Here is a 19,232-nt window from a genome sequence, read left to right as displayed (position 1 = left end):
TATTAAATAAAATGGCTGCCAGAGCTAAAATTAGAAAACAACAACATCTAAACAACTGGTTCAATTTTGAAATAATTTTACAATTTCCTTGGTGACTGTACAGAAGTTGTTCATATGAAGCTATCTTTTATTTTCAAATTGTGCTTTTGGGGTGAAAATGGGCTCTTCTTTAACATTTTGACCTATTTCTCCTGTGAGTGATCCAGGGCCCTATGGTCTCCCTTGTTTTGTCCAGTGCATTACTTGAAAACTCTATAATGGTTGGAATTCAATGCAACTTCATAAAATGGTCATGCGCAGTGAGATGAAGCGCAATGCATAAAAAGCATAATTCTATTTGGACTAATTACATAGTAATTGCCCTTTGTTACTTTTTCTTGTCCTGTGCATATGAGAGGAAGTGCAGTGCTCAAGAACCGTAACTCTATCTGGACTTATTACATAGTTATTCAATAAAACTTCATCAATGGTCAACCACAGTGAAAGGAAATGCAATGAACAAAAACCACAACTATCTTAAATTGCCTACAACCATAACTCTATTTCAATTCTTTTACAAGGTATTCTGTTACTTGTAACTTCCTCATTTCCAAAGCATTCTTGCGGGGGTATTGATCACATTTAGTAATAGCTTTAGTTAAACTTGATGCATAGCAAGCTTATGTACAGACCCGGTTGGTAATGAAATTGGACCCCCTGGGGTCAAGGTCACCATTACTATAAATAGAAAAATTGGTTTCCGGATAATAACTAGAGTAAGGAATGCGAATTTGTATTCAAACTTGGTGTATAGCAAGCTTATATGAAGACTTGGCTAGTATTGGTTTTGGATCTCCAGGGGTCAAGGTCAATGTCACCGTTCCTAAAAATGGAAAAATGGTTTCTGGACAATTACTAGAGTTAGGAATGAGATATTGTAATTAAACTTGGTGTTTAGCAAGCTTTTATTAAGACCCAGGTTGGTATTGCATATGGACCCCGTTGGGGTCAAGGTCAAGGTCACCATTACTAAAAATAGGAAAATGGTTTCTGGACAATAACTAAAAGCTAGGAATGAGGTATTGTTATTGAACTTGGTGTAAAGCAAGCTTTTGTGAAGACCCCAGTTGGTATTGCATTTGGACCCCCTGGGGACAAGGTCACCATTACTAGAAAAATGGTTTCCTGACAATAACTAGAGTTATGAATGAGATATTGTTATCAAACTTGGTATTTAGCAACTTTATGTGGAAACACTTGTTGTTATTGCACTTAGATTCCCTGGGGTCAAGGACAACTTTTCTAAAAGTATAAAAATGGTTCCCGGACAATAACTAGAGTTAGGAATGAGATACTAGAAATCAAACTTGATTTATAGCAAGTTTATATGAAGGTTGCAATTAATTGAAATATTTCTTGTACACAGTTGGTACTTTTAAGGTTGAGTTCAAATTTTTCTTCAGACCCTATTTATTTTTAAAAAATCAAAGCTGTTTTTTTTTTTGGGGGGGGGGGGGGGGGGTTTAATCACCTTTAGCTCAAGTTTTGCTTAAATTGTGATTGCTTATTTACAGATTTAATACATATTGGTGAAAGTTTTTTATGACACCATCAACATGTTGAATCATTAAGTACAAGCTGCCAAATTTACTTCATTTCTTAAAAAAGAATGTTCTTCCTCTCATGTGTCTGCCTTTGAAAATAGGAAAACTCTTGGCACCTCTTGAAGTTGGCTCTTGTTAATGTTTGTATTATTATTATTTATTACCATGTTATAAAACTTGTTCAGTTACATATTTGAGAAGAATACAGAGTACTGTAAATATTTATTATTTTAAAGGTTGGCCATTGTAGTGGAAAACACCATTAAGTCATTACAAGAAGCAGCCAATCACGTAAGTATGATAAGCTTGACTTTTTTTGAAGAAATTTTTTCAGCTTTTGCTACAGTCAGGCTGTCGTTCCTGTTACCATTGCCGTTCAGAAAATTTTACATTAGACATTTTTATCACAACTTTAAAAAAAAAAAAAAATAGAGGTAGAGGTATTATTACAGTCGGCATTGACTTTGCTGTCTGCAAACTTTAACCATGATCATAACTTTTTTAACTCAACAAGACTTGCTACTGAAGAATTTACATATTGAATTACTTACACTGAGAAAAATATACTGATATAAGGGAATATACGGTCCCGTATTTTTGACATATACGTCGTGTACAGGAAGTATTTGTCAAATATACAGACCAAGTATACGAGTCTGTATAGGGAACTCCGGGTATATGGGAAGTCTGTATATGGATCAGACATATACGGAATTCCTTATTCTACATATACACAGGATATACGGAATCGTATTTTCTACATATACATATGATATACGGAATGGTATTTTCTACTTTCTACATATACAGAAGATATACGTAATCGTATTTTCTACATTTACAAAGGATATGAGGAATCGTACTTTCAATATATCAGGGGATATACAGAATTGTATTTTTGAGTTGTATACAGGGTATACAGAGTTGTAATTTCGAGATAAAAGAGGGGTACAGATAGAATAAAAAGCATTCATTCTCATGTAATTGATACGCATACAGGACTGAAATACAGGCTTGTACATCAGTACATGTTTGATTAGAGAACTGTATATTTATATGCTTAAGAAATTTATCTTCACAATTGGAGTAAGTAAAAACAAAATCTTGTCACTCTTAAATATTTATTAATTCATAAACATATATACAATATGTATACATATATAAAACAAAATAAACATATCTATGACTCATATATTAAATGTAAGCAGAACACCTGTGCCGCGATATTTCCTTCAATGGTCGAATTTATAATACATGTACATTTTTCGATATTTTCAAGCCTTAACCTTTATGAATTGCATGTTGTTTAAATTTAGAACAAACTATATCTACTTAAAGTTCTTTCTTAACAATGATTTTTATGAGCTACTAATGTTACACTCATATATTTTTAAAGATTAAAATATCATTTGGTCGTGTTAACATTCAAATGTTATTTCAGGAAATGAAGCAGTCATTAGCACAAATTGATTACTTAGGAAAGTTTTCTTCAAACTTTACTCAAATGTTCACCTCAACAAGGTTATGTGCAGAACCCATGTTACCGTTGTGCCAGCTTAAGGTCAAGGTCACACTTGAAGGTCAAAATTGACTTAGAAAATGTTCTAAAATTTTAACATGTACTTGAATATTTCTGAAACTAGAGAAGGTATTTGCTTGAAACTTAAAAGATATATGAGGCATCACAAGTAAGATAAGCCCCTTTTTGAGTCTTTAAATTTACATACAATCAATACTAGACAATTTGTCGTGTCCGCTTTATTAATTCTATACCCTGTATATAGATTGGGCATACTTACTATTAGATGACCACTATTGATTTTGGGGTCACTAGGTCAAAGGTCAAGATCACAGGGCCTTATATATTAGAATGGTTCCGCTGAAAATCTTGAAAAGTGCTCATCACTAAGTCTTCATATTTCACACAGTGCTTGATCATAACTAGGAGATGACCCCCTATTGATTTTGGGATCACTAGGTCAAAGGTCAAGGTCACATGTGCCTTAAATGTCAGAATGGTTTCTGCTCATTATCTTGGTTATTATTGATCACAAAGTCTTCATATTTCACATATTGATTGGTCATAACTAGTAGATAATCCTTATTGATTTTTGGGTCAAAGGTCAAGGTAACAGGGTCCTTGAATGGTAGTATGATTTCAACTCATTACCTTGAAAGCTTCACAAAGTCTTAATATTTTACATACTGATTGGTCATAATCAGTAGATGACCCGTATTGATTTTGGGTCATAAGGTCAAAGGTCAAGGTCACAGGGGCCTTAAATGTCAGATTTGTTTTGGCTTATTATCTTGAAAAGTATTTATCACAAAGTCTTCATATTTCACATACTGATTGGTCATAAGTAGTAAGTGATCCCTATTTATTTTGGGGTCACTAGGTCAAAGTTGAAGGTCACAGGTCCTTGAATGTAAGTATGGTTTCTGCTCATTATCTTGAAAGCTATTTATCACAAATTCTTCATATTTCTTTTATTGATTGGTCATAACTATTAGATGACCACTATTGATTTAGTGTCATTAGTTAAAAGGTCACGGTCACAGGGGCCTTAAGTGTCAGAATGGTTTCCTCTCATTTTCTAGATTTTGGGTCACTAGTTCAAAGGTTTAGGTCACTAGGGCCTTAAATGTCAGAGTGGTTTCCTCTCATTATCTTGTAAACTATTTATCAAAAAGTCTTCATATTTCACATATTGATTGGTCATAACTAGTAGATAATCCCTATTGATTTTTTGGGTCACCGGGTCAAAGGTCAAGGAAACAGGGTCCTTGAATGGTAGTATGATTTCAACTTATTACCTTGAAAGCTTATCATCACAAAGTCTTCATATTTTACATACTGATTGGTCATAATCAGTAGATGACCCGTATTGATTTTGGGGTCACTAGGTCAAAGGTCAAGGTCACAGGGGCCTTAAATGTCAGAATGGTTTCCGCTATTATTCATATTTCACATACTGATTGGTCATAAGTAGTAAGTTATCCCTATTGATTTTGGGGTCACTAGGTCAAAGTTGAAGGTCACAGGGTCCTTAAATATAAGTATGGTTTCCGCTCATTATCTTGAAAGCTATTTATCACAAATTCTTCATATTTCTTTTATTGATTGGTCATAACTATTAGATGACCCCTATTGATTTAGGGTCACTAGTTAAAAGGTCAAGGTCACAGGGGCCTTAAGTGTCAGAATGGTTTCTCTTATTATCTTGAAAACTATGCATCACAAAGTCTTCATATTTCTTATATTGATTGGTCATAACTATTAGATGACTTCTTTTGATTTTGGGTCACTAGTTCAAAGGTTGAGGTCACTGGGGCCTTAAATGTCAGAGTGGTTTCCTCTCATTAACTTGAAAACTATCACAAAGTCTTCATTATTTTTCTTTTTTTAATAACTGAACACTTCCATGTGCCCATTTATGGCAAGTTTCTATAAAAAATAACCAATAATGTGAGTCAAGGGCTAGAAAGGGGGTGAGGGCATATATGTTGTTCGACATTTCTTGTTAATGTATTGTCTTCATACATTTATTAAAATATGGATTTAATTTATACAAAACAACCCTTATTACAAACTGGTACAGTCGACTCCACTTATAACAAACTCACTTATAATGAATTATCGTTAATAGCGAACCAAATCTGACATCCCTGGCCGATTCCCTCTTCATTTTATATTAAATCACATCGCTTAATACGTACTCGCTTATAACGAATTTTCAGCTATAACAGACGATTTTTTCAAGTCCCAAATAATGTAAATTTCCTCGGTTATAACAAACAGTTATAATTGAAATATCGGGATGCACTTGATTAGGATCAGTACATGAATAACGCTGTCCGATAATTATGCAATCGAATGATTGCACAGGTTAGTTATGGTTTCAGGGAATAAAGATTTTAATACAATGTTGTCAAAACATAATTTCCTACTAATGTTACGGAAAAAATTTATTTTGCACCCTCAGTTGATTGCCGTAATACCCGATAATTACCAAATAACAATTTGTTTGTAATATTAACCAAACAATAATAAACAAAAAGCAAAAGAATACTTTATAGACAAGTACTACATGAATAAATACATGTACCATGTACATAATATATTGTTCAATAAAATGCCCCGATTAAATAACCATTAAATAACCGCTGCAGTAACATACCGGTTACACAGGTAACCAGTGAAAAGTATGACTTTTTCACGCCAAATTTCCCCATCCAAACAAGTCAGCAAGTTGTTGCTACTTCGCTTTTAGCAAACTTCAGATATAACGAACGATATTTTAATGTCCCATTGAGTTAGTTATTACCGGAGTCGACTGTATGTTGAAAATTTCATGACACTGATCTTTTTTACCTCGACTGTCATGTCAAATTATAGAAATTTGCTAAAATTGTCATAACTTTGTTATTATCCCCCGCGGATGGAATCTGGAGGGGGATATAGTTTTGGCGTTGTCCGTCCGGCCGTCCATCCGTCCGTCCGAATTTCGTTTCCGGAGTAGTTCTCTGCAACTACTGGCTTGAATTCAACAAAACTTTATGGGAATCATCAATATCAAGAGGAGATGCGCATATCGTCGGCTTGTTCCAGTCCGACCCTTTAACTCAGAGTTATGGCCCTTGATTAGTTATGTAGTATGCATATAGAGTAAAAATCGTTTCCGGAGTAGTTCTCTGCAACTACTTGCTGGAATTCAACGAAACTTTATGGGAATCATCAATATCAAGAGGAGATGCGCATATCATCGGCTATTTCCGGTCAGAGACTTTAACTCAGAGTTATGGCCCTTGATTAGTTATGTAGTATGCATATAGAGTAAAAATCGTTTCCGCACTACTTCTCTGCAACTACTGGCTGGAATTCAAGGAAACTTTATGGGAATCATCAATACCAAGAGGAGATGCGCATATCGTCGGCTTGTTCCGGTCAGACACTTTAACTCAGAGATATGGCCCTTGATTAGTTATGTAGTATGCATATGGAGTAAAAATCGTTTCCGCGCTACTTCTCTGCAACTACTGGCTGAAATTCAATGAAACTTTATGGGAACCTTCAATACCAAGAGGAGATGCGCATATCGTCGGCTTGTTCGGGTCAGACACTTTAACTCAGAGTTATGGCCCTTGATTAGTTATGTAGTATGCATATAGAGTAAAAATCATTTCCGGAGTAGTTCTCTGCAACTACTGGCTGGAATTCAACAAAACTTTATGGGAATCATCAATATCAAGAGGAGATGCGCATATCGTCGGCTTGTTCCAGTCCGACCCTTTAACTCAGAGTTATGGCCCTTGATTAGTTATGTAGTATGCATATAGAGTAAAAATCATTTCCGGAGTAGTTCTCTGCAACTACTTGCTGGAATTCAACGAAACTTTATGGGAATCATCAATATCAAGAGGAGATGCGCATATCATCGGCTATTTCCGGTCAGACACTTTAACTCAGAGTTATGGCCCTTGATTAGTTATGTAGTATGCATATAGAGTAAAAATCGTTTCCGCACTACTTCTCTGCAACTACTGGCTGGAATTCAAGGAAACTTTATGGGAATCATCAATACCAAGAGGAGATGCGCATATCGTCGGCTTGTTCCGGTCAGACACTTTAACTCAGAGATATGGCCCTTGATTAGTTATGCAGTATGCATATGGAGTAAAAATCGTTTCCGCGCTACTTCTCTGCAACTACTGGCTGAAATTCAATGAAACTTTATGGGAACCTTCAATACCAAGAGGAGATGCGCATATCGTCGGCTTGTTCGGGTCAGACACTTTAACTCAGAGTTATGGCCCTTGATTAGTTATGCAATATGCATATGGAGTAAAAATCATTTCCGGAGTAGTTCTCTGCAACTACTGGCTGGAATTCAACAAAACTTTATGGGAATCATCAATATCAAGAGGAGATGCGCATATCGTCGACTTGTTCCGGTCCGACCCTTTAACTCAGAGTTATAGCCCTTGATTAGTTATGTAGTATGCATATGGAGTAAAAATAGTTTCCGCACTACTTCTCTGCAACTACTGGCTGGAATTCAACGAAACTTTATGGGAACCTTCAATACCAAGAGGAGATGCCCATATCGTCGGCTTGTTCCGGTCAGACACTTTAACTTAGAGTTATGGCCCTTGATTAGTTATGCAGTATCCAAATAGAAAAATATTTGTTTCCTCGCTACTTCTCTGCTACTACTGGCTGGAATTCAATGAAACTTTATGGGATACTAAGAGGAAATGTGCATATAGTCGCCTTGTTCCAGTCAGATACTTATAACTAAGATTTATGGCCCTTGATTAGTTATGTAGTATGCATATATCTCATTGGCATTTCCAGATTTTACTATTTAACACAAAGTTATGGCTCTGTTATTGCCCTGAATATTTTTCAAGTTCAAAGAATATTACTGTTTATGCCATGATTAATATATAAATAAAGCCTTATGTCTTCAGTTGTTGTGTTAATAATAACCAGTACTCGGCGGGGGATATAAATTCAACGAATTTGCTTGTTTTGTTATGGATGATTCATTCTAGAACAAAGGTGACTTATGTCAAAACTGACATGACTATTAAGTCAAATTAATCTTAACATATTATTAAGTGAATAAGCACTGTTAAAAGAGCATTTTTAAAACAATATAGTATACAGTATTATAAGAATCTTACACCGGCTGCCGGTACAGACTGGAATATCTAGCTCAAGGGTAACTGTTTACAGCGGTAACGAGGCTCTGCCAAGTTTTTGCTAAACAGTTACCCGAGAGCTGGATATTCCCGTCTGTACCAACAGCCGGTGTTTGTTTTTATGCCACCGCAGCATCTGCGATGCGGTGGCATATAGCGATTCACCTGTGTGTGTGTTTGTTTGTGTGTGTGTGTGTTATATAGATTATATAGTGAACTTCAAAAATCTTCTTGTGAAAAACCACTAGTCCAATTTAAACCAAACTTGGCAGGATTGATCCTTAGGTGAAGGGCTTCTAAAGTTGTTCAAAGAATTTCATTACATGCAGAAATCTGGTTGCCATGGCAACCAAAAGGAATTATAAGAATAAATTAAAAAAATCTTCTTGTAAAGACCCAAAAGGTCTAGAGCTTAGATATTTTGCATAAAGCATTGTCTGGTAGACCTCTACCAAGATTGTTCAAATTATAGCCCTGGGGTCAAAATCGGCCCAGCCCCGGGGGTCATTGATTTTCACTATATGTACATATAGTAAAAACTTAAAATACCTTCATGTAAAGACCCAAAAGGCTAAGAGCTTAGATATTTTGCATAAGGCATTGTCTGGTAGACCCTTAACAAGATTGTTCAAATGATAGCCCTGGGGTCAAAATTGGCCCCGCCCTGGGGGTCATTGATTTTCACTATATGTACATATAGTAAAAACTTAAAATACCTTCTTGTAAAGACCCAAAAGGCCTAGAGCTTAGATATTTTGCATAAGGCATTGTCTGGTAGACCTCTACCCAGATTGTTCAAATTATAGCCCTGGGGTGAAAATCGGCCCGCCCCGGGGGTCATTGGTTTTCCTTATATGTATATAGTAAGAACATATAGTAAAAACTTTAAAAATAAAATTCTAGCAATTGAGACAAATGCTAGAGGTTACATATTTTGCATGAAACATTGTGTAGTGAACCTCTAGCAAGATTGTTCAAATTATAGCCCTGGGGTCAAAATTGCCCCCGCCCCGGGGGTCATTGATTTTCAATATATACATATAGTAAAAAATCTTATTGTCTGAAGGTACAAGACTTAGAGTTTTAATATTTGTTAAATGATATCATCTATAGGTACTCTTCCAAAGTTGTTCAAATTTTTCCCTTGGTGTCAAAATTGGCCCTGCCCGGGGGCAGTGATTCTCATTATGTACACATAGTAAAAACAGAAAATAAAACAAATGTTTTCTGAATGGGAGAAAGCTACAGCTTAGATATTTGACTTGAAATGTTGTTTGGTGGACCTGTATCAAGATTGAATTAAACCCTTGGGTCAAAATTTTGCCTTGCCCAAGGGGAAAGTGACCTACTTTCTTGTCCTTTGATGTACAGCAATGGAATTTTGACCATGTGCACATTTTAAGTTGTAAAATTGAACTTTGATATCAGGTGACCTAGATTTTGATGATGTGACCTACTTTCTTGTCCTTTGATGTACAGCTATGAAATTTGAACCATGTACACAGATTAGGATGTAAAGTGAACTTTGATATCAGCTCACCTAGATTTTGACAAAGTGTCTTACTGTGTTGTCCTTTGATGTAGTCATGAAATTTAGGCTGTGTGAAATATGACCTTCACCACCAAATTCACCAGACTCAAGTGCATTGATATATTCCTACTCTGATCTTTTATTGGATTAACAATAGATTTAACCACTAATCTGATATTAAGAATTAGATAGGTCAGGGATCTATGCATTATGACAATCTTCAATTGTATAGAAACAAAACAAATCTGTTCCTACTCTACTATTTAGTGTTGTATTAATGCGGTGGCATAGCATTTTTCTCAAATGCAATCTTGTTTTTTCTTGCATGTCAATTATTTTCGGAACAGAAATTATAAAAACTGATATTCTCATTACGCACTTTTTAACCAGGTTTTCAACGAAAACCGGGTTATTGTAATGCCGAAGTCGGCGGGCGGGCAGGCGGGCGTCAACTTTTGGTTTCCGCTCAATAGCTTGAGTTTGCTTTGGCCTATTGACACCAAACTTGGTGTGTAGGTAGCTTATATCAAGAGGCAGCTTGGGATTGCTATCCAGGTGTCTGTGATCAAGGTCAAGGTCACTGTTACTAAAAATAGAAATTCAGTTTCCGCTCAATAACTTGAGTTTGTTTTGACCTATTGACACCAAACTTGGCGTGTGGGTAGCTTATATCAATAGGCAACTTGGACTTGCTACCCAGGTGTCTGTAATCAAGGTAAAGGTCACTGTTGCTAAAAAAGAAATTCAGTTTCCGCTCACTAACTTAAATTTGCTCAGGCCTATTGACACCAAACTTGGTGTGTGGGTAGCTAATATCAAGACGCAGCCTGGAATCGCTACCAAGGTTGCTGTGATTAAGGTCAAGGTCACTGTTGCTAAAAATAGAAATTCAGTTTCCGCTCAATAACATTTGTTTGCTTAGGCCTATTGACACCAATGGGTATGGATAGCTTATATCAAGAGGCAGCTTGGGAGCCCCAGGTGTCTGTGATCAAGGTTAAGGTCACTGTTGTTAAAACTTGAAATTCAGTTTCCTCTCAATAACTTGAGTTTGCTTTGGCCTATTGACACCAAACTTGGTGTATGGATAGCTTATATCAAGAGGCAGCTTGGGATTGCTACCCAGGTGTCTGTGGTCAAGGTCACTGTTACTAAAAATAGAAATTCAGTTTCTGCTCAATAACTTGAGTGTGCTTTGGCCTATTGACACCAAAATTTGTGTGTAGGTAGCTTATATCAAGAGGCAGCTTGGGATTGCTACCCAGGTGTCTGTTATCAAGGTCAAGGTCACTGTTACTAAAAATAGAAATTCAGTTTCCACTCAATAACTTGAGATTGCTTTGGCCTATTGACACCAAACTTGGTGTATGTATAGCTTATATCAAGAGGCAGCTTGGGATTGCTATCCATGTGTCTGTGATCAAGGTCAAGGTCACTATTATTAAAAATAGAAATTCAGTTTCTGCTCAATAACTTGAGTTTGCTTTGGCCTATTTGTGCTTAATTTGGTGTGTAGGTAGCTTATATCAAGAGGCAGCTTGGAATTGCTACACATGTGTCTGGGATCAAGGTCAAGGTCACTGTTACTAAAAATAGAAATTCAGTTTCAGCTCAATAACTTGAGTTTGCTTTGGCCTATTGACACCAAACTTGGTATATGGGTAGGTTATATCAAGAGGCAGCTTGGGATTGCTACCCAGATGTCAGTGGTCAAGGTCAAGGTCACTGATACTTAAATAGAAATTCAGTTTCAGCTCAATAACTTGAGTTTGCTTTGACCTATTGACACCAAACTTAATGAATGGGTAGGTTATATCAAGAGGTAGCTTTGGATTGCTACCCAGGTGTCTGTGATCAAGGTGAATATATTAAGTTTTCATGTAATAACTTGAGTTTGCTTTGACCTTTTGACACCAAACTTGCTGTGTGGCAGCTTTGGATTGCCACTTAGATATCTGGGAGCAAGGTCAAGGTCATTTGCCTACAATAGAATTTTCAGCTTCTACTCAATAACTTCAGTTCACTTTGACCTATTGATTGCTGTCACATCAAAACTTGGTCGTTGAAAACCTGGTTTTCGTCGCATTGCGGCGCTTCTTGTTTCTTATAGAAGCATATGAACATACAACTTCATTCATAACGGTAAAGTGACGTCATCATAAGAACACGATTCATTCATAAAAGGTACGCGTCAATGACGTCATTCAAAGCACGTGACTTGTCTTACATGGGGGGTGTAAGACAGAGTTTTCTAGCACCGGTGTAAACGGTAGATAATCCTGTCTGAGATGCAAGAAAAAAATGTCTTAAATTGTATAACAATCTGAAAAAGGGAAAAAAATATCACAGTTGTGTTATTACATTTTTTACAGGGAGCAGATTTTGTAGAATTTGATGTACATCTGACAAAAGATGAAGTACCTGTGATTTATCATGATTTCAAAATTCTCATAACTTACAGAAAGGTAAGTAGGAGGTGTGTGTGTGTGTGTTTTTGGTTTGGTTACATTTTCAATCATATTAAAATCATAAAAGGGAAAATAAACTGCATTTATAACCAACTATACATATGAGTCTAAAAGGGGTAACATGGCGGAGTGGTTAAGGTCGTTATTAAGTAGGTAAGTAATGCCTTTATGTAAAAAGGCTTACACATTCAGTTTCCCGATCTTCCATCTGGGCCTCAGCTGATGAACACAACATAATTACAATACATAAACAGTTTATATGACTACACAACATACATGAGGGTTGTCCAAAAATTTGTGCACTGCAGTTATTGTCGTGAGAGTTATTGATAAAAAAACATGAATTATATAACACTTCAATCGTTATACAGTTACCTTAGTAACGTTGTACCTGGGCATGACAAAAATTAGGTTAGTTCATTACTTTGATGCATCACAGTATCCTTAAAACAGTACATATAAATGTCAAAATATAGGGAAAAGTGTGTGTACGTGAAAATATGAAATTTGGTATGAAGCATTGTTTTTGTGACGCATAAATTATATCCACTTATGCAGTATATAGTAAAAACTCTACCAAGATTGTTCAAAATATAGCCCTGGGGTCAAAATTGATCATAACATGGGTTCATAGGTTTCCCTTTTATGTACATAGTAAAAACTTCCTAAGCTAGCTCTAGGTGAGATTTTGGGGTCTTTGAATGTCCGTTGTCCATCCACATTTGTTCCTTAACACTCTAGGGGTCACATTTTTGCCTCAATCATCATCTAACTTTGTCAGGATGCTTGTCTAGTTAATTGCTAGAATGAGTTCGAGCATGGGTCATCTCGGATGAAAAACTAGGTCACAGAAGCTAAAAATAGAAAAATCTTGTTAATACTCTAGTGGCTACTGTTTTGATCCAAATATCCTGGAAATTGGTCTGAAAGTTTGTTTTGATGGTTTCTAGGTAAAGTTCGAATATGGATCACCTGGGATCAAAAACTAGATCACATTGTCCAAATATTGAAAAACCTTGTTAAAACTCTTGTGGTCACATTTTTAGCTCACCTGAGCACAATATGCTCATGGTGAGCTATTGTGATCCCCCACGGTCCATCGTCCGTCATCAACAATTTCTTTAAACAACCTCTCCTCAAAAACCAATGACTGCACAGTAACTAAACTTTACAGGAATGATCCTTGGGTGGTCCCCTGCCAAAGTTGTTTAAATGGTTCCGGTCTGTTGCATAAGTAGGTCATTGGGCTAGAAAAGAGTTTAAAAAATGTAAACCTAAACAAATCTTCTTGCCTGAAAGTACAAAGCCTAGAGCTTTGATATTTGGTATATGATATCACCTATAGGTCCTCTACCAAAGTTGTTCAAATTATAGCCCTTTGATCAAAATTGGCCTCTCCCCAGGGAGGTTTTCCTTATATGTATATAGTAAAAACTTAAAAAATCTGCTATTTTGAAGGTACAAGGCTTAGAGCTAAGATATTTGGTATTTAATATCATCAATAGGTCCTCTAAGAAGTTGTTCAAATTCCCGTGGGTCAAAATTGGCCCAGCCCCTGGGTCACAGGGTTTCTGCTAGGAATTTTATTTAAGAGTCCCTAGGGACTCATGCTCCTAAAACATAGGGGTCCCAGAAAATTTTTTGAGGGTCCTAATTATTTCTTACTCTAAAATAAGGTATTAATTATAGATATTGTCTATGTTTACATTTATATAAATTGTACATTGCTGCTCCATTGCAACCTGCCCCCTTACTTCAGTAAAACACTCATGAATATACCTTGGCTCCCCCCCCCCCCCCCCCCCCCTTGCAAAACAAAAAAATAGTTGTTTTTTTTGCCAATTATATTTTTTTCACATAGATTTATAATGCACCGTATCCCCTATAAAATTTGATCAATGTAACAGTCAAGTATAATAAACAATCGTAATAAAGACACTTTACATGAGCAGCATGCACAGGTTATTATTAATCTGCTCTTTTGTTGTTTTACCTGTCGATCAGTCAGGCATCAATCTCAAATTATTCATACAGTAACTGTGGCATGGAAAGATCAATTGCTAAATTTAGTTAACCACATAATTATGCACAAAATTAATTTAAAAAGCCTGTACTTTTTATCCAATGCCAAAAAAGTTTTAGAAAGGATATAAAGGGTGTTTGAGTAACTAGGGGCACAACTAAAGCTGGAAATGTACTATGGAACTTTAATGGCTCTTTACATTTCACTTTACTTTTGGATGTTTTCTGTTTCATTTAAATATAATTAGTGTAATTAATTGACAATATAATATATGTTTACATTATGAAATTGTTTAAAAAAAAAATAATGTCAGTATTCATTGAACAGTAAGTAAAAATAATTAGCGGCAGTGGGTGGGGTAATGCGGTAATTTTGCAATGAGCCTTATATATCAGAACCTCATTTTTACGCATTGTTAAGCCCTTTGACCCCAAAATGAGTGTTATAAGGGGGCTGCAGCGTATGTTCTCGTACATAATCATTTTTATTGACGTTATATAAGATAAAAATTGAATTTGCGTCCCCATGGATGCAGGCACAGGATAAGTGAGGGTCCTAGGTTAATATTTTTGCGTCAAGGACGCAGGAAATGTGCGTCAATAGAAACCCTTGGTTGATAGGTTTTCCTTATATGTATAAAAGTAAAAACTTTAAAAACCTTCTCCTCTGAATTGACAAAGGCTTAGATATTTGGTATGTTATAATCACCTAAAGGTGCTCTACCAAAGTTGTTCAAATTATAGCCCTGGGATCAAAATTAGCCCTGCTCCAGGGGGTCATAGGTTTTCCTTATATGTATATTATAGTAAAAAGTTTTAAAAAATCTTCTTGTTTGAAGGTACAAGGCTTAGAGCTTAGATTTTTGGTATATAATATTATCTATAGGTCCTCTACCAAAGTTGTTCAAATTATAGCCCTGGGGTCAAAATTGGCCCCGCCCCAGGGTCATAGGTTTTCCTTATACATTGTATGTATAATAGTAAAAACTTAAAAAACCTACTCCTCTGAATTGACAAAGGCTAGAGATTAGATATTTGGCATAAAGCATTTTGTAGTGGAACTCTACCAAGATTGTTCAAATTATAGCCCTAGTGTCAAAATTGGCTCAGCACCAGGGGTCATAGGATTTCCTTATATGTATATAGTAAAAACTGTTCCCATCCACAAACTTTAACCTTGATCATAACTTTAAAGTTCTTGGTGTATTGTCTTAAAACATCAACTTATTACCTACACCAAAAAATTAACCCTGTTTTGTATATTTTTAAGACCTCCTGTAACTTCACTTTTGTATATCAATTGCATTTAGTACTGTGTGAGAGCATTAGGGCCAATGGCCCCCTTGTTTACTCAATTGTCATCAAACTTGGTCAGAATGCTTGTCTAGTTAATTGCTCATATGAGTTTGAATATGGGTCATCTCAGATGAAAAACAAGGTCACAGGAGCTAAAATTAGAAATTTTTTCTTAACACTCAAGTGGCTACTGTTTTGATCCAAATATCCTGGATATTGGTCTGAAAGTTTTTTTTGATGATTTCTAAGTCAAGTTCAAATATGGATCACCTCCGGTCAAAAACTAGATCACACTGCCCAAATATGGAAAAAACCTTGTTAACACTCTAGTGGTCATATTTTTGACTCAATTTTCGTCAAACTTGGTCAGGATGCTTGTCTAAGTAATTGCTCAGATGAGTTCGATTGGCCCTCTTGTTTAAATTATAGCCCTTGGATCAAAATTGACCCTGTCCCAGGGGGGTCATAGGTTTTTCTTATATGTATATAGAAAAAGACTTAAACTCTTTTCCTCTTTAGAAAGGCTAGAGGTTATATTATTATTTGAAGCATAATTATAAAGGAATAATTATACCCCTACAAACGAAGTTTTGGGGTGTATATAGGTTTTGTAATCCAACTTATATAGCAACTTTATATGGAAACCCAGGTTGGCATTGCATTTGGACCCCTTGGGGTCAAGGTCTTAGTTACTAAAAATAGAAAAATGGTTTCTGGAAAATAACTAGAGTTAGGAATGAGATATTGTCATCAACTTGGTGTATAGCAAGCTTATATGAAGATCCCGGTTCTGATTGCAATTAATTGAAATAATTCTTTATACAAAGTTGATACTTAAGTTGAGTTCACATTTTTCTTCAGACTACTTATTTTTCTAAAACTCACTGGTGGGGGTATTAATCACCTTAAGTGATAACTATTGTTCTGTTTGATTAACAATGAAATTTATTATTCAGAAAAAGCGAGATGACCTGGAGTTGTTTGAGGTGCCTGTGAAGGATATTGCTTTATCTGAACTTCAACAGATGAAGGTAGACTTTAAACTTGAAATTTGATCTGATATTTCTTATGCTCTAAATTTATGAATTGGGTAAGAATGCTTAGACTTAAGAAGGTTTGCATGAAAATCAAATGAAAAATGTAATTTATGGACATATTTCATCCAGAACATACTAAATTATTATGCATAGTCATATTAGACTTTCGTCTAGAATGTAAATTCATGTCATTGGCGAGAACTTGGAAGATGAGCTTTTAGGATCTTTGAATGTCTGTCCTCTGTCGTCTGTCTACATTTAGATTTTTAACACTAGCGGATATATTTTTGCCTCAGTTGTCACTAAACTTCAAATTTCTCGGATGTATTTTACCTTGTGTCATTTCGGATGAAAAACTAGGTCACAGGTGCCAAACATATTGTTACACTTGGACCAGATATCCTGGAAATTGCTCAAAAATGTTGTCCTAAGACCTATTTGTTGGTTTCCAATAAAATAACATGCTTGTTTGACTAAACAAAATGTCCACTATGGTACACCATATATTCCGTGGTAGAAAGATGCACAATACTGTGTTGCAAATTTATTCAAATATATGCCACATAATAGCCACCCATAAAGAAAAATCTTCCAAAAAGTATGCCACTGAAGATCCTTCTATAGAGATATTTTAGTTTCAATATAATTAAAGTAACACATTTTTTTGAAAGATTTGTTTAAACCTTTTATTTGTTTGCTTGTAGAAAGTGTTTAAAAACAAGCATTGTCCCGATCCAGCAGTGGCTCTTGTTTGTATTGAGAGCTACATCATGAAAATTTGAAAATCAACCACAGTTTTTGATGCAGATTTGAACTATGATTACAGTTTACCTAGATTTTGACCCAGTGTCCTACATATTTGTATTAAAAGCTACAGCTATGAAAATTGGACTATACCCACTGTTTAAGATAAGGATTAGAACTTTGATACCAGTTGACCTACTTTTTAGTCCCCTACCGGTTTAACCGGAGGGACTTTAGGTTTACCCTCCGTCCGTCTGTCTGTATGTCCGTCTGTCTGTCAGTCCGTCAGTCAGTCCGGCCGTCCACGAAACTGAATCCCGCGATAACGCAAAAAGTACTGAAAATAATTTTATGAAACTTGATATATGGATAGATGGCAGTATGGGGATTATGCACATCTTTTTCTTTTCTTCCTATGTTGAAAATTCTTGTTGATATGGCAACAAATAGTCTGAAAATATGGCAAATTTAACACATAAACTGGATCCAGTGATAACTCAAAAAGTACTGAAAATATTTTTATGAAACATAAAATATGGGTAGATGGCAGTCTGCAGATTATGCACATCTTTTTCTTTTCTTCCTATGTTGAAAATTCTGGTTGCTATGGCAACAAATAGCCTGGATTTCAAGATTTCTGATTTAATTTTTTCAGCTTTTTCACTATAAGTTCTTTATTTCTTAAGGTGTTTACTTCAAACTTTAAATATAAGTTTCTGGTCATCAACCACATCATATGTAACAAGGTTTACAACTCTAGCACAAAAATTATCAGTATTACCTCCCTTGAACTTAGAATTTTTATGGAAAAAAAGTTGTCTTTTTTAAATAACTTCTTTATTTCCTAATGTATCTACTTCAAACTTCATATATATGTTTCTTATTATCACTCAACATTTTTGAGAAGGTTAAATACTCTAGCAAGACTATTTCCAGAATTATGTCCCCCTTGAACTTAGATTTTTTTCGAGAAATTGGTATTTTTTACTCCAACTTCTTCATTCCTTATAGGATTTACTTTAAAATCCCACATCGTAATAATATGATTGTTTGTTTGTTTGTTTGTTTCATTTTACGCCTTTTTCCAACAGTATTTCAGTCATATAGGCGGGTAGTTTCCTATCCATCGTTCCTGGAGAGTTACACCAGTACTAGACTACCTTCCTCCGCGCTAAACTATGACAAGGTTGTATAAACATAATTGCCTTACTAGGCAGGGAAACTTAACACATTACTGTGAAATAGACAAACTTAGAACTCAAAAGATTTAAGTTCATTCATGTCATAGAACTCAAAAGATTTAAGTTCATTCATGTCATAGAACTCAAAAGATTTAAGTTCATTCATGTCATTCATTCACTGGTAAAATTGAAATCAGAATGTTGCTGGGGTTCTAACCGGTATGGGACTTATGGATTGCTTGCAATACTATGATAATTGCTTGTTTATCAAGTTACATACATTTTAGCTTATCTGAGCATTATAGGTCTAGTTCAGCCAGTGTTTCTAAGGTGAGCAATAAAGGACCTTTTTGGTCCTCTTGTTTATTGTTAAAAAAATCATGACAGTATACCAAGTAACATATTTTGTTCGATGAAATTTTAAGATATATTTTTCGCTTCTTCTCCAAAATGGCAAAATATACACCAATTTAAAACCACAAATTTTGGGCTAAAATTGCGAAAATATGCCTACACCAAAATATCCTGTAGTACAGTATAGTCAGATGCAGTTTAATAAGATGACAAATTATATCTTTGTAGCTATCTCATCCTGCTTACCAGAGGGAACATAAATATGGTGAGTCTCATTATGTGCACTAGGAAAATTGTTCATATGTTTG

At 35.4% G+C, this 19,232-nt stretch overlaps 1 protein-coding gene across 1 annotated transcript in view; it reads left to right on the top strand.

Annotated features, from left to right (window-relative positions):
• The window catches only part of LOC132733615 (glycerophosphocholine phosphodiesterase GPCPD1-like), a gene marked incomplete at both ends in the record, with an annotated part of 110,611 nt that overhangs the window by 42,279 nt on the left and 49,100 nt on the right, over positions 1-19,232 (top strand). The window contains 4 exon segments of the mRNA XM_060720281.1: positions 1,820-1,874; positions 12,195-12,287; positions 16,565-16,639; positions 19,153-19,189. Coding sequence (XP_060576264.1) covers positions 1,820-1,874; positions 12,195-12,287; positions 16,565-16,639; positions 19,153-19,189 — 260 coding nt within the window.

Source organism: Ruditapes philippinarum, unplaced genomic scaffold, assembly GCF_026571515.1.
Source record: "Ruditapes philippinarum isolate M1 unplaced genomic scaffold, ASM2657151v2 ctg1350_1_1_1_1, whole genome shotgun sequence".
Lineage (NCBI taxonomy): Eukaryota > Metazoa > Mollusca > Bivalvia > Venerida > Veneridae > Ruditapes > Ruditapes philippinarum.
Note: the sequence above shows the minus strand (reverse complement) of the source record. Positions and strands in the feature narration are given on the sequence as shown.